The sequence below is a fragment of the Vigna angularis genome, chromosome 1, assembly GCF_016808095.1.
Source record: "Vigna angularis cultivar LongXiaoDou No.4 chromosome 1, ASM1680809v1, whole genome shotgun sequence".
NCBI lineage: Eukaryota > Viridiplantae > Streptophyta > Magnoliopsida > Fabales > Fabaceae > Vigna > Vigna angularis.
This window is the reverse complement of record NC_068970.1, coordinates 39,162,281-39,189,631: the sequence shown is the minus strand read 5'-3', so window position 1 is coordinate 39,189,631 and position 27,351 is coordinate 39,162,281. Positions and strand designations below refer to the sequence as shown.

The 27,351-nt window shown below is 34.8% G+C and overlaps 2 protein-coding genes across 4 annotated transcripts; one reads left to right on the top strand and one right to left on the bottom strand.

The window, feature by feature from the left end:
- The first annotated feature begins 8,464 nt into the window (after positions 1-8,464).
- LOC108327185 (uncharacterized) lies at positions 8,465-10,190 on the top strand. The gene is made up of 4 exons (XM_017560917.1): positions 8,465-9,295; positions 9,383-9,606; positions 9,721-9,966; positions 10,064-10,190. Exons 1-4 carry the CDS (start codon positions 8,465-8,467, stop codon positions 10,188-10,190), a joined length of 1,428 nt encoding a protein of 475 aa, XP_017416406.1.
- Positions 10,191-13,802: 3,612 nt separating this feature from the next.
- LOC108319263 (probable DNA primase large subunit) lies at positions 13,803-27,118 on the bottom strand. 3 transcript variants are annotated; one of them, XM_017550340.2, is made up of 20 exons: positions 26,858-27,117; positions 26,457-26,518; positions 26,239-26,342; positions 25,897-25,978; positions 25,762-25,821; positions 25,082-25,139; positions 24,656-24,675; positions 23,413-23,496; positions 23,254-23,318; positions 23,106-23,154; positions 22,979-23,026; positions 22,797-22,886; positions 22,586-22,645; positions 21,942-22,001; positions 21,562-21,636; positions 21,308-21,393; positions 19,247-19,340; positions 19,052-19,159; positions 14,376-14,435; positions 13,803-14,102 (listed from the first exon to the last, which is right to left on the bottom strand). In XM_017550340.2, the coding sequence occupies exons 1-19, from the start codon at positions 27,006-27,008 to the stop codon at positions 14,421-14,423; spliced, it is 1,371 nt and encodes a 456-aa protein (XP_017405829.1). In that variant the 5' UTR covers positions 27,009-27,117; the 3' UTR covers positions 13,803-14,102; positions 14,376-14,420. The 3 variants fall into 3 exon arrangements, with proteins under 3 accessions (XP_017405829.1, XP_052724864.1, XP_052724866.1); XM_052868904.1 differs by lacking the exons at positions 13,803-14,102; positions 14,376-14,435 and adding an exon at positions 14,448-16,233 and having other exon boundaries at positions 26,858-27,118; XM_052868906.1 differs by lacking the exons at positions 13,803-14,102; positions 14,376-14,435 and adding an exon at positions 16,242-18,410 and having other exon boundaries at positions 26,858-27,118.
- Positions 27,119-27,351: the final 233 nt, after the last annotated feature.

The following is a 27,351-nucleotide window of genomic DNA, read 5'->3' as shown; positions in this document are numbered from 1 at the left end:
ACCTTATTTATAAAGATTGCAGTTGCTTAAGATGTTAACCATTGATAAACGTTCTTGTCATTAGACGTTATTTTCCTTGAGAGTTGTTTTTCTTAAACATTGTAGTAGTTTTGCTAAACGCTTGAAAAACACTTTATCTCTAAACGTTGTGGTTTAAACAGTGCCTTATAAATCAAGCGTCTAACAACTTGTGTAAATCGTCTAACCGTCGCCATATTTGTTAAACGTTCATCTGTGAAAAAGTTTTTTTCTTCAAAACACTATTCAATCCCCCTTTCTAGTGTTTTCCTATAATTTCAGTTGGTATCAAAGTTAACCTTGCGTTGTTAGTTCTTAACCGGACTCGAGGAAATGATCTTGAGGCATTGAAAACGAAGGCTACACTGTTAGCCGTCCTCGTCTATTCAAAGGGGGAAAAGTTTGATTACTAGAAAAAAAGAATTATTGGATTCTTTGAATCCCATCACATTGACATGTGCGACGTAGTCGAGAGTCGCAACTATATACCATTGGATAAAGAGGGAGAGCCACTTGCAAAAAACAAATGGACTAATGAGTAGAAACATATGTACTTACTAAACTCCAAGGCTCGTAACTCACTAATATGTGCTTTCTTTGAAGAGGATTACAGAAAAGTGCACTCCTACAAAGGAGCAGAGGAAATGTGTAACATCCTGGTTGTAACATATGAAGGATCACATGAAGTCAAAACAAACAAGCTTAGTCTAATGGCCAAACAATACGAGTTATTCACCATACTGGAAAATGAGAACATTCATAGCATGTTGAGTAGATTCTAGAGGATCCTAAATGAACTCAAATCCTTAGGAAAGTCCTATGACAACTTGATCACATTGACAAAATTCTACGCAACATTCTCAAACAATGGAGACCACAACTTACTACCCTTACAACATTAAAAAATCTCGATGGTATGCGCCTAGAGGAGCTGGTTGGAATTCTCAAGGTCCACGATCTTGAACTCCAACATGATGGACCAAATTAGAAAGAGGATTTAAATGTCAAGAAGTTGGAACTCAGAAAGGAGAGAAAGAACACCAGAAGAGAAGGTTGCTAAAGGTCACAAGACGCTTGGGCGCTCTCCTTTGGGGCCCTCAGCGCAGGAGTCTCGTAGTCACACATGAGCGCCCTTTTAGGGACACTAAGCGCTAGTCTTCAAGTAACGTTTCACACCTGGGCGCCCTTCTTGGGGCGCTGAGCGCCATCCTCTCAGAAGCTCGCTTGGGCGCCTTAAGTAGGGGCGTCGAGCGGTGTCAACGTTGGCCCATGATCCAATTCAGCCCTATTTAAGGATTTGCACGTCCTAGAGGGAGTATCTTTTGACAGAATTGACACAAATTCAGATTTTTCCAACTCTCTGGATGCAGAAGTGGATGTGGAAGCTCTCCTCTTCGGTGTTTAGGGTTTACCTTTCATTTTCATTCCATTGTTCATCTAGTTTCTCCATGATAAGGGGGAACTAAATTCAATTTGTTGTGGGAGATGATGTAAGCTTGTGAACTCTCATGCATTTGAATTGATTCTAATTTATTTATGCTTCTTTCATTAATTATTAGGGTTATTCTTCTTTGCTCTATGCTTGTTATGTTTAACTCATTCATGACATGATCATTGGTTTTCGTGATATGGACACATACGGGGAAACCTAGATCTGGAGAATTTTCTCCCAAAAGCAGTATTGCCTAGAGATAGATATATGAGTTTTGGTTATCTTAAGCTTGTAATCGTAATGCAGAATTAATTACTAGTGATATAAGACATTGTGATCTAGTAATTAAGGATAGGCTTTCTTCGCCGAGACATCGGGCTTTAAGTAATTTTGATAATAGAAAAGAAACCCTTTGTCATATTACCTAGACAATGAATGCTCGTGTTACATAACGGGAGAAAAGTTTATGTTCCTAAGCTTGAAGAGAAACAAAGGAGGGACAATTACCTCTGGATGAAACCAAAAAGGCAAGATCATCATAATTGGAAAGATAAATAGAAATTTTTTCCCATCTATTGATAATGTCTTATTAGTCGATGGCCTAAAAGATAATATGTTGAGCATAAATCAATTATGTGACACCAGGTATAATGTTACGTTTGAAAAAGGCCCATTTAAAGTCTTGAATTACAAGGGTCTTGTAGTATTTACTACTAATAGGCAAGACAACTTGTACAAAATAGATTTAAATGAATTGCAAGCTCAAAGCGTTCTTTGTCTACTATCTATAAAAGATGACAATATCATGGCATAATAATTATCGTCATGCAAGTATGAAATTAATCTCAAAGTTGCAACGTCATGACCTCGTGAGAGGTTTGCCAAAAGTATCACTCAACAATACAATCTTTTATAGTTCTTGCATGAAAGGAAAATATATTAGAAAGTCTTTTAAAAGAAAAAATGTTATTTCAATTGAAAGATTTCTCGAGTTGCTTCATATACATTTATTTGGACCAACAAAAAATGCATCTATAAGTAGTAAACAATATAGACTTGTAGTAGTTGATAAATTTTCAAGATGGACATGGGTCCTATTCTTAACCCACAGGGATGAGGCATTTGAAGCCTTTTATAAACTTTGTAAAAGAATAAAAAATGAAAGGTTTAAACCCTTTAGTTGTCCCTATTTATGTGAGGTTTTCCCATTTCGATCCCCTTCTTATTAGAATCCCTAATTGAGTCCTTATAAGTGGTAATTTGAATCAATTGAGCCCTTGCCGTTAAATTTAGTTAACGGGGTTAAGTTTTTGCACAGGTGGGAGGATGACGTGTTAATTTCTTTAAATGTGGCATGTTTAGAGTTGAAATGTGGCATGTATTAGGCCTTTATGCGTGGAATTATGTAAAATGTAATAATATAAAATTAGGGAATTCGGAAATGGGATTTAGGGTTCAATCAAATTGAATTTGGGATTCAGTTTGGGATTAAAAATTTAAGAGGAGAGTGCATCGCAAGCTTGCGCGAAGTCCATAGTGGAGAGGATACAGACTTCATTAGGGCTTTGGACCTTCGTCATTGGAGTTTGGACGTGAATCGCGAAGTCGTTCTACGTGTGCGTGAAGTGGTTCGAGTGGAATTTGCTGGGAGGTTAGTATGTCTACTTTACATAGATACGAATTTAATATTCGGTTGTTTTTGTTGTTATCTTGGGATGCTTTTTTGAATGTGGGGTTGGGGTTGTCTGAAAATGTGGTGTTTGCATATTGCAGTTGTGGTCCCCCATGTCCCCCACAGTTACAGTTCGTTTGTTCTGTCATTATCACTTTAATAAGTGGTGTTTTTTGTCGTTTTAGGCTTATTTGTAGGTGTAGAATATTCTTGATTGTATTGTGTGTGATGGACGATATAGAGGTTGTTATTCACCATGGGGGAAAGTTCGTCATTGACGGCTACCTGAAGTATGAAGGGGAAAGTGAGACAATGTATTTTGATCCTGACTTATGGAGTTATTTTGTTGTAGTGAGTGTAGTCAAAAGTCTTTGGTACGATGGTTTTAAGGAATTGTGGTTTTCTGTTGGATGTGGTCCTATATTAGATGATAGGTTATAAGCATTGATGTAATCCTGACCGAAGGGAGTTTCTTTTATCTCAAATTGCTTCTGATATGCTTAAATTGTTTTGTATGGCTTGCAATCGTTAGGATTAGAATAATTTGATCTGCTGATTTATTTGGAATTGTTTGTGCAGTATAAGTGTAGACCATTAATTGAGAGCAACAAGGATCTTTTGCTGCACCAATTGCACTAATCCGAGAGAAAGGGAGGAATTTTTTATCCTGTGTAATTTCCTCTTGCTATTTGTGTGTAGATAAGGTGCATTGATTCCAATTGTGATTTGTGATTGTAGGATTATACTGGCCAGGAGATTCAAAAGCATTGATTGCAGAAGCAACAAAGTTGAACCAAGACTAAGATGTCAAGAAGCCAGATTGGGCACGTGATTTTCCTGTAGGATGAATAGGACCGTAGCATAGGATTGTTTGCTTTTGTAATTGTTTTCTTCAATTTGTTTGTAATAGGCTTGTGTTAGCCTACTGTTAGCTTTAGCTTGTTTTGTAAAAAAGGGCCTTTTTAAAAAGTCCAAGTATTTGAAAGAGTTCTTGGTGCTCTTTCAAACTCTTGGCAACTTTACTTGCTTTAATTTTAGCATAGCTAGACAGGTGAGTGTGTCTTGTTAGCCAAAGCAACAAGCCTCACCATAGGAGTAGACTTTAAATATTGATTTGATTTGTGTTTCACGTAGGGGTATTAGAGTCCGCTGGTCTCTTAATTGTTTTGATTGTTTGAATTTTTTGATATGTTCACGTTTTAGGGATGGATAGGCTAAAAGAGATTAAACTCTAAGCCTTACCACATTAGAGTCCGTAATTAGGAGTCTAGCCTTTGAATGTGTTTGTTTTTTTTTGAGTCGTGTCCTTTAATTTTAAAGGTGATTTTAGTTTAAGGGGTAATTAGTTAGTAGCCTAAGATATTTCTAGCAAGGCAAGACTTGGTACTTAAGCAGCTCTTTAGCTCACCTCTCTTACCTGGGACTTGTCTAAGTGGAAGCTTTGAACCCTTTAGATTAAGAAAACTTTTAAAAACAAAAGATGTCTTATAGTTCATATAGGTCTTCTAGGTTAGATAATGTTGATGAAATGTTTAAACAAGCTAGGAATCTTCCATCCTTTGGTAAAGACATATGTGCATTAACATACCTAGCTTGGGAAAAAGAAATTGATAAAATAAATCCTTGGTTTTATGGAGAGAGTGAATATTATGTCCTTAGCATATATCTCTCTAAGTTAGAAGAGCATGCAAGTGAGTGGTGGGATGAAAGACAATATCATGTTAGGAAAGGTAGAAAGTCCTCCATACGTGATTGGCATGATTTAAAAGCTTGCATGAGAAGAAAGTTTGTGCCTTCAAGCATTAAAAGAAACCTAGAACTAATTAGGGATTGCATTGATGGTGGAAAATTATTTCTTGAGAGTTTAAATGATCATGGGTTTCTTCGTAGAGAATTAGAATTTGGGGCAAGACTTAAAGAGATCAAGGATAAGAAAAGAGAAAGAGAGATTGAGAGAAAAGAAGAGGAAGAAAGGAAAGAAGAAGAGAAGAGAGAGAGAGAGAAGAAAACGAGAAGAGAGAAGAGAGAAGAAGAGAGGAATTAAGAAAAGAAGAAGAAAGAAAAAAAAAAGAGAAAAGAAGAAAAGAGAGAAAGGCAAGAAAGAGAGAAGAAAGAAAAGGAGAAATTGTTGCTGATGACAAATTCTATTCTTTCCAAAGACTATGGAACCTAAAAGGGAAGGTTTTCAAATCTTTACTTCTTTTCCAATCATGGTTTATTCTTCAAATATGGACTTTTCTTTCAAACCAATTGCCATTATATATTCTATGAAAACATTCTCAAAATATGACAATTCAAATCTTGAGTTATTGTCTTTAAGAAAACAATTAACTCAAGACAAAATTGAATTTGGACTTCTAAAATTTTCAAAGATTTCAAATCAAAGTATTAGAAGTTCTTATTCTCTTGTTTTTAAAGAAAAATTCTTTCTTGGATTGATATTGACTGAAGATATATTTGATGTGTATTGCAGATTTGTGTTTGATCCAGGAGGAAGAAAAGTATATCTAAAGGAATAAGGCATTTCATAGCTCTGCTCCCAAGATTGTGTGGAGCTTCTTCATAAGGCGATGCCAAATTTGAGGACAAATCTTTTTTTAAGAGGGAGGGTATGATGTAATCCTGCCCGACGTAGTCCTTATTTTGTATTTTTACCTTTCATAGGTTAGCTTGTAAGGAGCATGGGTTACTATAAATACCCAGCTTCTCTATTGTAATGGGACTTTTGAGCTTAATGAGAATTTAATTTTCTGACCTTCAGAAATAATTCTCTCTTGAAAGTCACATGCTAGAGAGTCCAAAGACTCTTCTAGCCACCTTCCAAGCACTCTTCCATTTTCCAAATTTCACAATGCTTCTCATTCCTCCACGCTACCTCTCCTTCGCTGCCACCTCGCTTGCATCAGCGCTCCAAGCTGCCTACACCTTCAGCAGACACGCGTCCTTTTTCGTATCTTCATCCGCACATCACTCTTCACTTTTTTTTTCATTCGTGTTTCTCTCTCTCGCGAGACAGATTCTTTCTCGAGAGTCTTCTTCATCATCACCAACCATTCTTCATCACAAATCCATCTCTTCTCCTCAGTAAGTATCAGATTCACAAGTTTCTTCATCTTTCTTCCACTGTCACCAAATCATCTGCATATTTGTCTAGGGTTTCTTCATCCTTCATCATTTTCTCTGATTTTAGCCGATTAAAATCACTCTTGATCCGTTCCAAACCTTTTCCACCGTTCAATCTTCATTTTGAACCGATTAAGCGGTTCATATTGGGTTTCCTTCCATTTCTAGGGTTTCTATCGAGTTTAACCCTCTGTTTCTTGTTCTTCTTCGAGTTTTTGTCATTATCTGTTGCGTTCATCTCTGGAGGAAGCTTCGAAGGAGCTCGCGACACGCACATTCGTCATCTCCTTGGAGGCTCGTCCATCAAGCATTGTGTGATGACGTAGGTGCCATGCATATGGTCACTTTAGCTTAGTTAGATGGGCAAGTTCATTTATATGTTGTGCACACTGTGTCTGAAGCTTATGTGATTCACATGATTGAATACAACGTTGATGAAGGAGGTGACGAAGTTGCACCTCAGGTGAATGAGGGTGATGAGGGTGCACAATGGAGGATATAGATAGTGTTGTCAAAATGGGTTGAAACCCGTGAGCCAACCCGGCTCACCACGGGTTTGAGCCGGATTGGGTTGGAAAAAATGCAAAAATTTTGGTGTGAGCCAATTTTGACCCGGCTCACACGGGTTCAACCCGTGGTGGGTCGGGTTGGCTCACCAATCCACCTATGTTTTTTTATTTAAATCAAATTAATCAAATTAATTATTCAAATCCTATTTTTTTATTGAAAGCAAATTAATTAAATTAATTATTCAAAACGCACAACCTTTACTTAGTAATAGAGTCTTTCACGTTGTTGTCTTTCCAAAACTTTCCCTCTGCAAATAAAACCTAAGATTATAGATTGGATAATATTATAGATGGAGATAAAGAAGAAGATGCATCAAGAGAGCATAATATTGTTGATTTATCCATTTAGAACTCCAATTTAATAGATGGATAATATTATAGATTGGATAATTCAGGAATATATAATTTGTTTTATCTTGTTTTTAGACCTATCTACAAGCATGACAATTTTATCTTGTGCTATATATTTTTGTTAACGGCTATATGTAGTTTCTTGGTCAAACGGTAGTGTATGTCTCATTAAACTAAATTGGAAAAATTTGATGCTTGATAGCTTAGAATATATATAACAATATATTTCTTTTGTTTTGTTTTCTTTTATACCAATTGGTCCAATTATTACTATTTCAATTTGATCGATTAAAGTAACATGTTATAAGAATCTCAGAAGAAGAGGGTAAAAAAAATTAATTAAGTAAGCCAATGAGCCAACCCGTGATGGGTCGGGTCGGGTTCAAATTTTTTTGACTCACTAATAAATGAGTCGGGTTGGGTTGGCTCACTAAATGGTCAACCCATGGTGAGTTGGGTCGGGTCGAACCGGGTTACCCATTTTAACAACTCTAGGTATAGATGATGGTGTGAGGCAATAGTTGGATGAGGGGGTAGGTGCTGATGGTGAGAGGATAGAAGTTGTTGTTGGTCAGGCTGAGATGACAGAAGTAGATGAAGATAAGAGTGAGAGGATAGAGGTTGAGGAAGGTGATGTTGAGGATTAGAGGATAGAAGCAGATGAAGTTGAAGTTGAGGGTGAGAGGATAGAGGTTGAGGAAGGTGATGCTGAGGCTGAGAGGATAGAAGCAGATGAAGTTGAAGTTGAGGGTGAGAGGATATAGGTTGAGGAAGGTGATGCTGAGGCTAAGAGGACAGAAGCAGATAAAGTTGAAGTTAAGGGTGAGAGGATAGAGGTTGGGGAAGGTGATGCTGAGAGGACAGAAGCAGATGAAGTGTAGGAAGAGAGGATAGAGGTTGAGGAAGGTGATCTTGAGGCTGAGAGGATAAAAGCACAGGATGGTGAGGGTGATAGGTTAGATGGTTAGGCTTACACAATAGAAGTAGAAGACTTGGAGGATATAAAGGTAGAAGTCCGTGATTGAAGTACATCACGTGATGGTGATGATGGTGAAATGAATAGTGAGGATGGGTTAGTAGACATAAATGTGCAGTGTGATGTAAGTGAAAGTTCTGCTAATTTGGAGGTTGAGGTTGAACCTCTTTTACTTGGGTCTGAGTCAGATATGGAAGAAAGATGAGATTAATGATTCCAGTTGGTTCAATGACGAATGACAATCTGAGGACTTAACTTCTCTTGACATAAGTGATGAAGAAAGTGAAGATGAAGAGGAGTATGGGCATTTTTCTACATTTACTATGCCAAAAAATATGCTTGATTTCAACTGGGAAGTGGGAACATATTTCGTGGATAAAGAAGACATCCTTGATGCCATCAAAAGTTATGTAGTAGAGAATGGGAAAAATTTGAAACTTGTTAAAAATGATAAAAAAAGAATAAGGGTTAAATGTTTGGGATCAAAAGGAGAATGTCCATGGGTTGCATATTTTGGTTTCATGGATGCAGTAAAGTCATGGCAACTGAGGACTGTGGTTGACAGACATACATGCAGTAGGGAACACAAGTTACGGTTATTCAATGCAAAATGGCTTAGTAGAAAATTGGAAAAAACAATCAGAGAGAATCATAATGTAAAGGGAGTTGATATTAGAGATAAAATTACTAGGAAATGGAACATAGCAATATCTAAGAATATGGCTTACAGGGCCAAAGCCTATGCATCAAACGAAGTGGCAGGATCCTTTAGTAAGCAATATAGTACAATTTATGATTATGCTCATGAATTATTAGTAAGAAACCCTGGGTCCACAATCAAGGTGAAAGTTGAGCCATATGATGGGAAACCAATATTCAAGAGATTTTACGCATGCCTAAAGGCATGCAAAGATAGCTTTGTCTCATGCAGGCCAATCAGTGGCCTTGATGGAGCCTTTTTGAAAGGCAGACATCATGGTGAGCTATTAACTGTTGTGGCTCGAGATGCAAACGACCAAATGTTGCCACTGGCGTATGCAATCGTAGAAGTTGAGAACAAGGAGACTTGGACATGGTTTATGGAGCTACTGATTGAAGACCTAGGTGGACCTGAGGTGTGTTCTTCACTTACAATCATATCATATCAACAGAAGGTAAATTCCATTATAGTTATTGACTTTTATCTTATAGAAATGACTTTAAATCAATATCATCTAACTTTTATTATGACTCATTCACAGGGTTTGTTACAAGTTGTACAAGATGTTATTCCTGGAGTTGCACAAAGATTTTGTGTAAGGCATTTATATGCCAACTTTAGGAAGAAATTCCATGGAAAGAATCTGAAAAAGCTTATGTGGAGGGCAGCTATAGCAACCCACCCACAAAAATGGGAGAACGAGATGAGAAGTATCAAAGAGGTGAACCAAGATGTTTTACAACACTTGATATCTATTCCTCCAAGGTTTGGCACTCTTAGTTTACATAAGTTTTACTTAACTTTTACTTAACTTTTACTTTCTGATTAGTTAACATATTCATTGTGTGACATACATCTTTATTCAAGGTTTTGGTTCAGATCAAGGTTCACAAGCACAACTCAATGTGATACTTTGGTAAACAACATGTCAGAAGCCTTTAATAGTGTTCTGGTAAATACGAGGACAAAACCAATTATTACAATGTTGGAGGAAATCAGACTATACATGATGAAGAGATGGGCCACTAATAGGTCAAGGGTAACTTCATTTAAGTCATCAATTTGTCCAAAAATACTGAGTAGACTACAAAAGGAGGCACTACTAACAAAGAATTGGATTCCCAGGTATCCAAGAATTATGAGATATGTATATCTTTGTTTATGTTATCCCAGGTGTCATATAACTAATGTTGGCTTATGTTGACAACTGGTCTACACAAAGGCTACTTGAAGTCAGACATGTGTCCCAAAGTGGGGACAAGTTTGTGGTGGATATAGATCAATATTCATGCTCTGCAGGAAATGGAGCATCAGTGGAATACCTTGTGTACATGCATTGGCAGCAATGAGGTTTCTCAACATAAATGCAGAGGATGTATGCTTTAAAAGTCAACGTATGAAGAAATTTATTCCTCCATTATATATCCCATTAATGGAAAAAACCTCTGGGAGGTAACCCAATGTCCATATGTCATGCCTCCATCAAAAGGACAGATGTCTGGTCGTCCTAAGAAGAAAAGAAGGTTAGAGCAATGGGAGTTGAAGAAAAGCAGCACCAGAATGTCAAAAGGGGGATTACTGAAGAGATGTAGCATGTGTAAGGAAGTGGGTCACAACAGAAAAAACTGCCCCAAGAGAAACCAAGTGGAGGAAGAGTGACAACATCCTAGTTCATTGCCTGAGGGTCAACCAGATAGAGAAGAACCACTTCAGAGTTGAAGAATGTTATATGTTTTAGTAGTAGCAAATGTAATAGGGAAAATTTTGATGTTTATCATCTTACAGACATGTGTTATAAACAATGGTTTATGTTTCAATATGTAATAGCCCAAAGTATCCTATATATTGGTAGTTGTATGAACAATGGATGACTACTTTTTGGTATTAATATACAAATCTTGAGTTCGACATTAGCAGTTTCTTTATTCGAAGTAAATTAAAAATTTATTATTTATCATCATTGTGCCCTTAGTTGAATTCCTCTTTCAATTGTTTATTCAGGTCCCAAGATAACAGTATTATTTTACTCGTGTATTGTGTATGTTTGTAGTTATGTGTTCTCAACTATTGATGGAGCCTTTATTGAGAACTATTTTACAGGTTCTATGCACATGTTATGCTATACATAGGGCAACTGCTGACATCAAAATGAAACCAAAACAGAGACAACAATTGAACTCATTTTTTCCAAATTATCATTTCATTAAACATCTGAAACTAATACATCTTCATAGCAAAAAACATAAATACATTGCAACCTCTACATTAAACAGAACTACATTAACATTATCAAGCCTACAACTAATACCAAAATAGACCTAAATTATCAAGCCCTTCCCATCAACATTGCAATTATAATGATGTTCATTACACATAGAACACTAACAACCCCAAAAACAAATTTCATCCAGCTTTGAAGACCCATCACAACTTTCTGCACACCAACTATCTTCTTATCACTTTCATTTTCAAAACTCTTCAGCAACCTCTCATCATTTGCTTCCAACACCTCACAGCTAACACTTTCTTCAATTCCCCTATCAGTGCACCATCTGAAGTAGTTGCATCCAGCATTTTCACTTCCAACCTTATACCTAGGGCAACCCTAGAATTGTTTGCCTCGATTCTTACTGGTTTTCGCAATCCTCAACACAGACTTCTCTCCACAACGGCAGATTAGCGAAGCATCATTTCTGTTCCACCCTCCATCTCCACGAGAGCTCACAGACTGCAAATGCTTTCTTCCACACTCATTGCAAGTGGAAGAGGAACACGAATTACCCATCGACATTGTTGCGTCTTCTGCTTTCGCACTTCCCTGTTTTGAAACTTCACGTGCTTGCCAATCTTCAACAACAACGAACCCTAAAGACTTCGCGCAAGGTTCACAACCATATTCCTCTCACAACCACATTCGTCTCAGATTTTTATTCAAGAATGAAATAAAAATCCCATATTTAACTTCATTTTACCGTAAATCCTATATTTTAGAAATCCATATTATTCAAATTTAACAACTTGCCAAATGTCATGTTTCAACTCTAAACATGTCGCGTTTAAAGAAATTAACACGTCATCCTCCCACCTGTGCAAAAACTTAATCCCGTTAACTAAATTTAACGGCAAGAGCTCAATTTATTCAAATTAGCACTTGTAAGGACTCAATTGGGGATTATCATAAGAAGGGAATCAAAATGGGAAAACCCCACATAAATAAGGACAACTAAAGGGTTTAAACCAAAACGAAAAGAGTTCAAAAATTATCTCTATCTAAAGTGATCATGAAGGAGAATTTGAAAATGAACATTTTTAAAAATTTTGTGAAAACTCTAGCATCAAACACAATTTTTCAACTCCAAGGACTCCACGAAAAAATTGGGTCATTGAAAGGAAGAACAGATCATTACAAGAAAAGGCTATAGCCATGTTAAACGATTTCAACTCTCCTAAACACTTTTGGGCATAAGAAGTTAGCACAACATGCTACCTTCAGAATAGAGTTTATATTAGGTCAATAATAAATAAAATATCATATGAATTTTGGAAGAATAAAAGGCCCAACATTTCATATTTTCACCCCTTTGGATGTCAATACTTCATACTAAACACTAAAGACAATTTAGAGAAGTTTGATTCCAAGAGTGAGGAAGGAATTATGCTTGACTATTCAGAAACTTCAAAAGCATTTAAAGTTTATAACTCTAGATCCTTAAGGGTAGAGAAATTCATCCACGTTGGATTTAAGAACGAGACTAACCTTAACAAGTCGGATCTAGACGATACCTTTTCAAAATTGCAAATAGATGACACAACATCTACGAAAACAAACACATCTATATTGTCTAAGGAATTCGACGATCCAAATGAACATCAAAGGTAGAGGCTACTGGATGATATGACTGAAGAAAGAAGAGAACCTAATGGCCTACATCGTTGATGGTTAAAGATCATCCCTCAAAGAAAATTACAGGGAACATCAATGAGCATGTCAGAACAAGATCTTACCATAGACAAACACCAACTCCTCTTATCTCCCAAACTTAGTCATTTAATGTTAACAAGGCTTTAGAAGATGAATCGTGGGTAGATGCAATGAGGGAATTGCTTGGACAATTTTAAAAGAATGATTTGGTGGGAACTGATTACACAGTTTTCTTAATCAGTTAAATCTGATATACATTGAAAATTGTTTTGATGATAAGTCTTAACTGTCATAACGGTCATACATTGAACAAAGATTAAATGAGCTAAAAATATGTAATTATGATAATTATGTAAAATAAACTCATTTTATTACTAAAGAAAGAAAATTAACTAAAATCTAAAAAATAAAGCAAATGAAAAAGTGTAGTAACTTTATAATGAAACTATAAATGTATTCACAAAATATATGTTATCACCATTCACTGTTATTATTGCACTTTCAACAGCCTCAACAACGCATGTTAATCCATATTATACACTATTTGAGGCCCAAATTTTGTAAATATGTAATAAGTAAACTTGTGTAGATATAAGTGTACGTAACTCTAATTATTATATTAAGACTTAGACCTCAGATTTTAAAAATTTCAAACTACTGATGAAATGGGTGAGATTGAGAAGATATATTGGTCTTAAACATCATTTAAGTAATTCTATGTGAATGAAATTTTCTAAGAACACAGCTTTATTGTGTGATGAATAAAGTATAGATGTAAACATCCAACTAATTTTAGATTTCGCCGAAGATACAACCATGCATCTGACGCAGATGTTTAATGTTCACGAACCAATGTCTTGTAACAATTAGGAAAATAAACTTTTTATTCAAATAGCAAACATTATTTTTCCGTGTTAAATATTCAATAAAATAAAGCTTTACTATCCCTAGTCATTGGTTAGCTGCGGACTAAATGCAGCTATAATCCAAGTCATTTATATTTTAGTAATTAACTGGAAGTTCGAATATTAGTGGCATCATATCAAATGCTAATTGCAGCTTCCTTTTCTTGAATGATTCCCCTACCTAAGGGTGACGTTTTTGTACTTTACACTTTTCATTTTAAACCTACCTAAATTAACATAGAGGCGATTCAGGGGTTTGGCTACACAGATGAAAATTATACTACAAAGAATATCTAGTCGTGCAGCACTTTCAACCAGACTTCCAGGATGATACACTAACAGAATTCCAACTCCTTCCGTTGAACTGCTTTGGAAGATACATAAAGATTTTACCACATTGTCTCAGTCCACGAGTATAGGCACCAACTAAATGCCTACATGAAATTCAAAATGTGAACAATTATAGATTTTAGGAATCTGAAATAACAACAGTAACAGTGTAACTATAAATAGAGGAATACACACCTCAGCATTTGTTTCAAAGAACTCAATATTCGTTATTTTATTGACAAAGTAAACGCAAAAGTATATACTATTTCGGCTTAAAAAATAATTACTGTATTTTTTTTCAGCTATGAACAAAGGAAACAGAAAAAGGGTGTACTGCAGGGTGTGTGAAGGAAAAAGACAGAAGCTCAAAAGTCAACCTGAGAAGAGCCGCCGCAGCAATCTTCTGCAATAACCAAAATACTCTAGGCTGAAGGATTCTGCTTTGAAAAATATAATAAAGAAAAAAATTACGTTAGGTGAGTTGGCTTTAGATTAGAGCAGATTATAAGGTATTTAGGTCCCCAAAGTCAGCAAAGAATAGAAATCACGGTAGTGATGTTATTTACTTATTATAAGGGTCCACCAGTATGTTGTATGAAATGTGATACTACTTACATACTCCAAAACCGTTCAAAACTTTGACTAACCAAGGGATATTGCAGAACTTAGGGCAATAACTATTGTGTTTACCAGCCAACCTTCCTTTCTAACAACAGAATTGTTATAATTTGATATTTGACATATCCTGATTCAGGTTTAGTGTGTTGCTAATACATTGTGTGAAAGGTTAAAAAATTGGATATAGGATTAATTATCGTGTAAAATACATACTTAGGGTAATGTATTTATAATAAAAAAAACATACAGAAAATATGGGTTAAGCACATTTCATGATTAATACAAATGGCATTATATCTAACAATATCTAATAGTATCTAACAAAATTAAACACTCCTCTCAAACTAGTGCATATAAATTATATGTATTAAATTTGTTACAAATATAACTGTTAGATGTAATTGACGTAAGCCCATCTCTTTGTATTTTCATACTTATAAAGGCAAACTCTATGTACACAATACATATTAAGGATTCATCCTATGCTTCTTTCTCTTTTATTTTAACAATAATCAATTATAAATCCTGCAAAGACAACTTAATTGTCACATATAAGAATCCTTTTTATGACATCTCCAAATAACAAATTTTTAAGTAATTGTTTAAGCCAAATAAGTTCACAAGTAGTTGAGGCCATAGTTATGTTTTGCTTCCACATTAGATCTTGCTACAACAGAGATCAAGTTATCAATACAGACACAATATTCAAAAGTGAATCTTTTATCCCTATCAACATCTGAATAACAAGCAATTTTAGTATGGTTATTGTAACCATATATAGCAAACCTTTTCCAGGAGATCATTTTACGCAAGACAGTCAAAATCGAGACCTTACACAAGATCCGAAGGAAAATGTAAATTGGAAGATCATATCACGGATAGTAAGATCCTACAAATTTTATGAAATTGATATTCACACACAAAATCATTATATTTCATTCAAAAAACAGAGAAAAATAGATTGACTTGGAATGAGACTAAATGGAGTGGGATTTTTTGTGTTTTAAAGAAGGAAGAGTGATAGCCTAGACACATTTTAATCAAGAGCAGCAGTGGCAGCATTTAGTGTGCATTGTCAATTTTCCTCAATTACAAAAGAGAGGGAGTATTTGTTTCATATTTTTTCATTGTGCAGTGGCAGGATGAGTAACAATAAGGTAGTTCAACTTTCTACCGGATCTTCTATACTTCTCAAGATCTAGGAGAGTCTCCTCTTGATTAGGTATAAATTTCAATTTAAAATCCATAGATGTGTCAACAGATTTTGAGTTCAACAACCTAGTTTTCTTAAAAAATATCCAATGCATACTTTCTTTGAAATAGAACAATACCATTGTTGGATTATGCTACCTCAATCCCCAAGAGTTATAAGTTTGCCAAAGATCTTTGATTTGAAAGTGGTCGTGACGATACACCTAAAACTCAAGTGACTAAAAATACTGAATAATCTGCCTCATTGCGAATTATAGCAAATTGTTGAACATCACTACTAAATTTTCCAAACAAGACCCTAAAAGACTATTTGGGACCATATAAAAATTTGCAAAGACAACATACCAATCTAAAAAACTCTCTCTCAATAACAAAATTTGGAAATTGCTCCATTTAAATATCTTCCTGCAAATGAACATTAAGGGAAGCCTTTCTAACATGTAATTGGTAAAGAGACCATTGTTGAAGAACATGCATGACTATAAATAAGTAAACAAAAGTCATCTTTGCCAATAGAGAAAAAGTATCACCATAGTCCAAACCAAAAATTTGTGTATAACATTTAATCACAAGGCAAGATTTGAGATAATCAATAGTACCATGAAGACCAACTTTGAAAGCAAAAACCCACTTACAACCAATAGATTTCCTTAATGGTAATGGGACAAGCTCCTAAATTCTACTATTCTAAAGAGCACTTATTTCATCAAGCATGGCCTAATGCCAACCAAGATGGGTAAGGAATCACCTTCAAATTTTGGAATTGACAAAGAAGAAAGAGACTAAAGACAAGTATAAAAGAGTAGTGTAATGAAGAGAGGATTATCAATACTCCCCTTATTCTGAACAACCTTGTCCTCAAGGTGAAAGTTTGGAAATTGATCACAAATGGTCCCTAAAATTCCGAACAACCTTGTCCTTAACCTTATCTTCTTTTTCAGGTTCCTCTTCCTCTTCATTTTCCCTTAAAATTAACACCCGGAGGTTCTTATTAGAACATTTATGACCAAGACTATATGGTCCTCCACTATGAAAACATTTGTCCTCTTCTCTTCGCTTAAGGTAGGGTAATATGACTAGAACTCCCCGATTCAATCCAGTCCCTACCTACAGCTATCCACTGCCATTTGAAGCTATTCAACACTATCAGCCACTATTCTATGTTGTTTCATTGTTGTTCACCGTCATTTGTCGTCCACCGTCGTAGTTTCATCCAACGACCATCAGATTTGGATCATCTCTCCAAGCAACGACCAACCCCATCAGTGTCGAGGGCCAAATCTCTGCCACGCACCGCCACAAGCTCAGTCTTTGTCTGCCGCATCCAGGCACATATTGCTCATGCCACCTCCATAGTAGTCGTCAGACCCTCCTCTCTCTGTTTAGCCCCTCAACATTATTTTGATAAAGTCCAAAAGATTAATAATACCAACACCATGTGAGGAGACCTTAGATCCATTAGTCATAGTCATCAAAGGTAAATAATCCATAGAAAATGGAGAAGAAAACAAAGATTTGTTACTAGTAATGTGATATGTTGATAGGACTTTAAAGGTGTATGTTAGGAGGAATAATTCAAATAAGTTACATGACAATTAAGAGGGGTTGGACGGTTTAGGGGAGTGGTTGGTAAGGTAGTTATTATGTAATAAGTTAGTTTTTATGTAATATGGGTTTCTTTTAAGGAGGGAACGGTTCCTCCTGGGAGTGTGGGTAATTTTGTTGTTTTGGACAAGGTGTTTCCTGTAAGAAGGGATTTACTTCCCTTGGATGTTGTTGAATGTTTTCTCAGTTTCGTATTTCCTTAATTCAAGTGCTAATTTATGTTACATTATAAGATCTGAGTGTTAATTCTTATATTAGATCAGAAAACTGGTTTCGTACTTCCTATAAACCTAACATATGTGGCATCCAAATCTAGAACCTAAAAGCCAAGGGAGTTAGAGCAAGTGAGGCCAACCAAAAATCTACTCATGTGTGCAGAAGGAGATATATTAACAATTGATTTACTTGGCACACACACAAGAGTGGAACTAGTGGAGGTAAGATTGGGCGCAATAAGGGATCACAAAATCTTGTTGCAAACATATAAATAGTCATCAAAGGGTCCTCGTCAAGTCAATAACATGAACTTTGACCTTTTACTCTAGTTCTTGTAGAGGGGAGGCATGAGGCAATAGTTCACTAAGTTGTGAAGAAGAGCATGGGCTTTACCCAGAGATTCAGCCAGTGTCATCTAAATTGTTAATGGATAGAAGCACATTGACAAAATTACCATAGATTGACATATAAACAATACCAATAGCAAAAGAGACATAGATGAAGAGGAGAGAAGAAAACTTAAAAGAGACTAACTTCGATCAAGTCAACAAGCACTTATCCAGAACAAGAATGAGACAACAATCCCAATGCAGGTAGTCGTCACCTAAGATAGGGCAACACACCACCACATGAGGCAAAAAGCGATAGCAAAGGCACAACTTAAAAAGGTACGTGAAGGCATGTCGAAGCTCCAATCACTGCAATCTCAGAAGTGTAGTAGTCGCCTAGTCAAGATGATGCGATTGGTGGTGTCACTAATCCTAACAACGACGAGAATGACAATGAAGCATTGGCAACAACGAAAGAAATGAACACTAGGTTCATCAAGAAACTCCAACTCTAGATACCATGTGAAAAGTTAAAAAATTGGGTAAAGGATTAATTACCTTATGTAAAATACACACAAACAGTAATGTATTTATAATAAAAGAACATACAGGAAATATGGACTAAGCCCATTTCATGATTAATACTAATGGTATCACATCTAACAATATCTAATAATATGTAACACATTGCTTCAACTACTTCTATCTATATAATTTTGCCATTATTCATTAAACATCAGAAGCGATTAGGTGGGTCTTAGGATTTGAGATGTTTCCAAAATATGCCCCGCAAGATTGATCGCTTATTATGTGATGCTTGTGAATGTAGTGTAGCTTAATGCATTAATCATGACAAGGCATTACTCATTTCCCTGTCTTCATGATTAATTGATGTTATGTTTTCACTAACATTCGTATAATTAAGCAAATTTACGGCACAATATGAACCACAAATAGGCATATAGCATAGCCAGTGGCCTTAATTGTGGAAAAAAGAAACGTACTTCACAAGAAGACATTGCATCATATCACAAAGCTCGTCTGTAATTATGATTATTAAAGCTGTAACCAACCTTTGACTGTAATATCTTTCTGCTGTCACTGAAGTATTGATTTGGATGGTTAATCCCTGCATCACACGGCATGCCATGAAGAGCTTCAAATGTCAAAGTGCAAGCCAACTGCATAAACGTCATCCATATAGTCAGATATAAAATCAAACGGTTGAAATGGACCACTGAAGTTCAGCTGGTTGTGCTGAGACCTACCTGGTAATGTCTATTTCTCGCTTTGTCTATCACATCTTCCATTGCTCTACTGTTTACCCCCATTCTGCTGAGAGCAGCTCTTAGATTCTCCTCGCTATAAAATTCAAATGGCATCAATTAAATATCAGATCACGTTCATACAAAAGTAAAATACTGTTATGGAGAATGAACCGAATAAACATTTCCAGTGATAATTAAAATCTAGTAAACTATAACCCCTTCAACTTTATTTGATGTGTAGCTTACTCCCTGGTGCTAATGAAGATCATAGAGAATGACCAAAGTGCAGGGCAATGATTTATGCGCCTAATTCCACCCTTAGATTTACAACTAGAATATAATTACATTTACAAAGTACGTATAATATGATATGAAACATTATTTCTAAAACACGGTGAAGTATGTTGAATTTAGGAGGGGAGATAAGGATAATGAATAAAAGGCATGGCAAAAATACAGAATGAGAATGCTTTCTTGTTCTAGAGAACAGTAGGACACAGATTAGGCAAGACATCTGCACATACCTATAAATGAGATAAACGGAGAGGGGAAGACTCTTACCATTTAATTTTATGAGAATTTTTTTAATACAATTTAAAAATTTATGGCATATTAATTAAAATTGACGAGCTAAACTACTTGTTTTAATCAAGTCTTTGTTTATTATATATAACTAAACTTTCCCTTGCAACCCCAAAGACAAAAGCCTCCTAAATGTGGTGACCAAAAATTGCAAATAATTGCACATGTGTCTAGTTACGTGCCTTACATGTGTCTAGTTACGTGCCTTACATGTGTCTAGTTACGTGCCTTAATTATCTGTTATACTCCTAATATATAACTGCTACAAGTTCATTTCCATGAATAACTGCCATCAGACAGTTTCCTTCTATCACATACTCCTACGACGTGATTGATATTACTTATTATCTACTAACAAAGACATGAACATTTATGTGGATGTGTATTCACATTTTTATTTCCTTAATATGAATATTTGTCCTCTTTTTTTTATTTATACCAATATATAAAGAAAATTTACCCTTGTACATTTTTCCTTTACTAATTTTACTCTTTAATAAATAATTGTTTTTGTAAATTAAAAATAATAACTTACCAATTTTATCCTTTAAATGACTTTTTTTTAATTTAATTGTTTTTCATTTGATCTTTTTTTAAAATTATCAATTTTTTAAAACTAATAAAATAAATATTTATAATAAAAAATGACCAAAAAAATAAATAAAAATTTTCTACAATGAAATTATAAAAATTATTTATATTTACTTTTATAATTATAATTTATTGTTTTTTATCATCATAAAAAAATTGAACACAACACGTATTTTCACTCGTTGTAGATAATTACTTTAATTTAAAAGAAAAATAACTGAATTTAAATAAATAGTGATTTAAAAAAATAAAATGATAAAAGAATTATTTTAATTCAATAAATAATGAAATTTAAATTAATGGTCATTTAAAAGATAAAAATGAAAATGTTATTATTTTAATTTAAAAGAATGGTTACTTAAAGGATAAAATGGAAAAGAAAATAGATACATAAAAAAATATATAGGTATAGATATATACAATTTTATTATTTTTATAAATTTTTATTTAGAGAAATTAATTTAAAAAAATACATAATTTTAAAAATATATATAATTTTGTAAAACTAGTATTAAAAAAATTATGTAGCAGTTAATTTTAAAAGAAAAGTTATTTCGAAATAAAGAAATTTATTTAATGATTCATCTTATTAAAAAAATAAATTTTTATTTATTAAAAAGTAAAATTGTTTAATGGAAAGATGAGAGAGGAAGTTATCAAATATCCTTCGATATATAACTACCACCCACCAGTTACTGCCATTTCCTACTTCTCGTTTACTTGTTTCAAAAATGGGCTTGGCAGATTTCTGGACCCAGCATCTGCTAGGATAGTTTTCAAAAGGAAAAACTTGTACCAAAAGGCAGAGTATTAAGTTTGTTAAAAAATTAATTTGACATCAGATTACGAAAGCTAAACCACTCAATGAACACAAATATTAAGAGCGACCTGAAATGTCGATAGGGACAACCATGATGATCTCCCGTTCCAGGAGTCGATGAGATGATCTTTGTACAAGAATAGGGAGAATAATCCTGCAACATCGTCAAAATATTATTACTAGTTGAACCATATGCAAGCTAACACTACACTGAAAGTGGGTGTTTAAAATCTAATTTAAAAATGGAAAATGGCTATAAAAAAAGGACATCAATTATATATTTGAAATATCTAAAAACTCTGAAAGAAAGTTCAAAACTTACTGTTCTCTTCCCTTCCTTTCCAAAATTATGACGTATGCCGTATGCGTACTGTTTCTCAAACTTCTCCAAACCAACCTACCATGAGATCTTACATTTTTAGTTCCTAAGGTAATTTAATGAAAAGAAAACAGATTATCAAATACCTATTCAATGTCTATATATACCTAGATGTTTAGAGAGATATTGAATAAATTGAACACAGGTGTACAAATTTGGAATGATTTTAAAGTGTTATGAAACAATGTGGAAAACTTAGCTAACTCAAACTGTTGTAATTCTAGTTCACCTCTCATGTAACTGATAAAAGCTCACATATTTAATTTCAGTCTTAAGAAATTGTCAGATTTAACTTTCCTATCACATACAAGAATTGTACATACCCTTTTAGAGAACTCTGCCCTCCAAAAAGCAAGTGCATCATCCAGATTCAAGCCAACACCCTACTTACATTGTGCAGAAAACAGATCAGAAAACAAAGAAGACAAATCGGGAAAGCAGATTAACAGTAATCAAGAAGTAAATGGATTAGGATATCTAAATGATTTTCTACATTAGTCAAGCCTGTTCCCATAAAAAAAATCAGAATGGACATGAATAAAAGTGTATTACATTTGACAATGCTACAAATAAGTACCAACTTTTTGAACAAATCATAATCATGCAACCATAACCCGTGCCCTTTAAAGTAGCTAATTGTGCCAATTTACCCAATTGATACAAGTCAAAGTGTGGAAAACTGAAAATTCTCAGACTCGGTGCTACCATAAACTTACGGGTATAAAAGAATAAATTTCAATTTTCAAGAACAGGTGCTGGACATTGTTCCACTTGTATATATTATTAACTTGAAACTCAAGATAGTAGCTTAAACTGTCAAGATAATTCCAGCCAATCTTTTCCTTTCCCCAACCCATGTGTAAAGAAACAACATGGGTGAAGCCTCATTTAACACCTCAAACTTAAAACCATCTAGACTCCGTAGAGTATTTTGTTTTATTATGCCCAGATGGTAGACAAAACAAACCTTAAGAAAGAGGCCTAGTTGCATCCTCCCTCCATGCTTTAAATGATGATCCTCTTTCAGCTGCATTAAAAGTGGTATAAATCAGGACATGTCAGATAAAACTGAAAAACAATATCAGGACTAACTCAATACGAAAGAGATAGGTAAGAGCAGAAAATTACATATGAATCAAGAGAGAAACACATGGGTGCAATTTATTTAAATATCTAACCTTTTCAAATAGGTAACGCATGCACAAAGGAAATGAGCTCTTGGCGACTTGATCAATGTCCTTTAGTGATATGTCAGCACATTCTCTTGACTGCAAAGGTTTCAACCATAGGGAACTCGTCAATCCAACATCACATAAATACCGAAACAGAAGTAGACAAATGAATATACCGCATGACTTACCTGAGAATAGTCAGGACCCAAATAACTTGCGCACACGGCTTCAACAATCTACAGTTACATAAAAAGCTAGTCAAGTTTATAACAAAGAAAGGATCTATTGGCATACCAAAAGCACAGCCACACTTACAGGAGTCAACCTATGTTTCTCTTGTTCTCGAATTGAAGATGTCCATTTTCTACAACAATTAATGAAAACATTAATCTTAAATCCTAATAAAGAAAGAAGACTTAGAATACATGATAAAATTTATTGAAATCTAAATGACCAATGAAACCTGTTTGTAAGGATGAGTGTCTTCGATAGCTGACTGCGGAATAGTGTGGCTACAAGTGAAACAATCTAGGAGGGAGGCAAAATTGAAACATACAGAGGATTTACTATTAACAATACTCAGATTCAAAGCAAGAAATAACAAGTATTTACACTAGTCAACCTGATTCATTGCAACATATGCATATCCTTGACTAATTAATACTTTCCGCCCAGCCACAAGCTCTGGAACTTCTTCAAAGGGTACCTATATTGGAACAAACGGAAAGATATCCAAATATTGTAACCCAAAAACCAAGGGAGATTGCTAGCAGTCAAAATTTATGGCTTGTTCCTCTGTTAGAGAGTTAGTGTTAGATATTGCTAGATATAATGCCATTTGAATTAATCATGAAATTGGCTTAGCCCAAATTTTCTGTATGTTTTTCATTATAAATGCATTATTCTATGTGTCTATTTCACACAAGGGGATTCAGTCTATGCCTCTCTCTCTCTTTTATTTCAACAATTAGTAGCAAAGTTAGTTACACACAAATATATGATGCAATATAAAGGTAAAAAGTAAGGAACGCCTGCCTTCTAAAGTTGCTACACAAACACTTTTAAAGAGGTTTCTCCAACAAGATTAATCAATCTCATGTAACGGACAGATGCAATCACAGGACACTATGTTTATAGTGAGGAAAACTGCATAGAAAGTAGCTACTCTCGTGCTCACTCACATACAAACAAGTTCTTGAGCATTACAAAAGCAAGCATCAAGAAAAACAACCATATAAGAGAAACTATCAGAAACAAAATGGAAAGATTAAAACCATATAACTCTGTAAGGTATAAAATGTCAATATAAACAAGTTCTAAACGGGTTATTTGATGTCTATAATTACTGTACCTATGTATGACAAAGGAACATGAGTTTGTTTTAAAGACTGATACAAGCTGCAATGGCAAAGAAAGGGAAAAACATCTTAAACTTTCAAAGAGAGATGAAGGGACTTTGAGTGGTCAAAATAGCAAGTTTTCTTTCTCAAAATCTTCACTAACTGTATCATTCCAACTCAATTCTAGGTGCTAAGAGAAGAGCTCTCTATGTTTCTCCCTCCCCCATTTATACAGGTGAACAAGCTTTCAAAATAAAAAAGACACAGATAACTAATCACTATTTCCTGAAAAAAACTGATAGATTAATATATTTTTCAACTAGTAAACTGCTTTCTTTTTGCTTTATCTGAGCAAGGAGGCAGTAGAATTCAATAGTTTTATTAAGAGAAACTATTTTCTACAGAGAAGGATAAGATCTTTAAAACAGTCACCGAGTTAATATTAAAGCAGAACTGCATGTCAACCTGTGCATGGATCTCTTCATTTGCAAGACATAAGTAGGAAATAAAAGATATAACACAAACCTTGTAGAAGATAGCATCAGCTGCAAAACAAAGTAAACAGAGCAAAGCAAAACATAAGCTCATTAGACTTGAAAAAGTAATAAAATAAGGAATCTGAAGAAGAAAAAAGAGCAATAAATTTAAAACTTGTCAATTTTTTTCTTTTTCTTTTTCTTTTTCTTGTATAACAGAAATGCAACCATACCACTAAAAATTCCTATCTACTTATTTTTTTCAGAAATAATCCGTTGATAAAATGCTAGCTCGGTAGTGGATTTACAAGTTATCCAAATCCTAAAATATGAAGGAAAAAATATGCCTTAGATATTAGGTGACAACTACTAGTTATATTCCTATTAATTCAAAAACTTCAACAATGTGCATGCAAATCATATATCTACCAACATGGTAATCGGCCACTGAAAAGAATAAGCAACATTCTCCTACCACTGGGTGAAGGTTGACCCATAGACCGTGCAACTTGTCCCAATTTCTCCTTTATGCTCTGAAAATAATAAAATATGACATTTGTTAGGAAGTTAAAAGTATATAAGAGGAGGAATAAAAGAGGAGGGCCGAACGGTGATGTTGAAGTAAGGGGGCCGAACGGTAATATGAAGTAAGGACCGAACGGTCGCACAAGGGAGGAGAGAGTTATGGGCCGAACGGTATAAAGTTGATAATACCGAACGGTAGAGGTTAATATTAGGAAGTCACGTTTGTTAGCAGAGAAAGAAATGGCGGGAGAGTTTGTTAGTTGTTAGGGGGAGAGAGAGTATAAATAATCACCGAATGGATTGAGGAGAAGGGGGATCATTTGTTTTAGGGTTTGGCCAGTGGAGGAAGGGAGGCTTCCTTGGGAACATTTACTTGTATTTTCTTCTTTCTTCACACTACAGATTGAATAAAATACTTATACATCCATTATATCTTCTGTTGTTGAGTGTGTGAGTGAGAAGAGTGACTATTGTTTAGGTTCCCTGAATAAAGGAACCTAACAACATTTCTATAAGGTACTAAGATGTCTTTGTGCCTCAACTAAATTAGTTTTGCATAAATCAACTACACGGTAAAAATTAGAAAAAAGAGTAAAGAGAAAACCAATAAAAACAATGGCATGTGACAACCTCAAATTCCGCACTGCTTACAGCCCTGTAAGGAAGGTCAAATTCTTCCATGACTGCTCTCTGTGTACACATAAGCAGTATATGATGAATAAGTATTTAACTTGAAATGCAAAATATAGAATAGGCAGATTTTACCTGAGCTTCAGTATTCAGAAGTCGAAAGCGGTAGCGGAAGAGTGCAGATTCCATGGAAAGAAACCATTTCCTCAAGTCCTCCCTGGGAATACATGCATTCAATTATGAATTTAGTACAGGTGGAACAACTTAAAAATATAATTAGGATTTATTATAACATCTTTTAAAATATCTATGCTCCTTCCTTTGATATGGGCATTCAGAATTAAAACACATAGAACACTCTCGTCATTAACAATTTATTCAATTTGTAGTAGCCTTCCATTTATTTTGACAAGGTAATAACTGAGGACTCTTTTTCCATGGCAAAAAAGAAATGCACAAAAAAAGAGGGGTTCTTACGTTCTGCAATACACAAGACGTAGAGCAAAATGAGATATAATATCCTTGTTCAGAACTTCAGAAGTCTGTTGGTGTCTCATATTCACTTTCCAGAGGTCCTTTACCTGTACAACGGGTGGCTCACACCGAAACAGTTCACCACACAGCATTTTTTTTCTCGTCGAGAATAAAAGAGAGACGGACAAATCTAAATTGTCAAATACAGAATTTTACTTTACCAAATTTTCCATTTCTTCCGGTTTTTTCCCCCGCGACATACCATCAGAAATGCCCTTGAGAACTGCAAGAAGAAATAGTATCCATCAAAACAGAACCACAAAACTTGCAAAATGTCCGCCACAACGGAAGTTGAACAACAATAGACCCGATTCAGATACTAATTCAACCTATTAAAAATACAAACAAATCGCTTGCAGATTTCAGATATCCACTTCGACGATATACTCATTTCTTAAATCAATTATATGTATATATCGACCAGCGGACATTGTTATAAGCATAGTTAGATAATCGAAACCCTAGGCACGAAAAGAGAGGGAATTTGAAGCAGATCTCTCAACTTGGAAGAATCGAAAGACGATAAAAGAAAAAGAAAAGAAAAGAGAAGAAGAAAATAGACCTCGGAGGCGGTCGATGGCGAAGGACTCGAACTCCTCCAGTCTAACTTCGAGTGAGGGAGCAGAGCGATAAAGGGGAATTGTGGGAACAGAAACGGCGTCAGAGGAGGAAGACAAGAAGTTCCTGCGACTCTGAGGACGAACGATTTCCATGGCTTTGTTTCTTCTCTGCGAGAGCCCCAATCGAGAGTGTAAAGTGAGGGTTGGAGCTGTTCCGCTGGTTCTGAATCCGCGCCAATTAATTTGTCCCTTGGTACAAAATGGCGGGAAACTACTTTCCTTCTTAGCATGGTATGGTGATTTACTAATTTTAATTTAAAATTAAAAGCTATTTGTATTATATTGACGACAATAATAAGCTGAATTTTGTTTCAATTTTTATTATTTAAAAAATTATTAAATATATTTTTAATCCTTAAAATTTAATATAAAATTAAAATTTGTTTAATTATGAAATTTTGATATATTTTAGTTTTCAAATTTTAAAAATGAATTA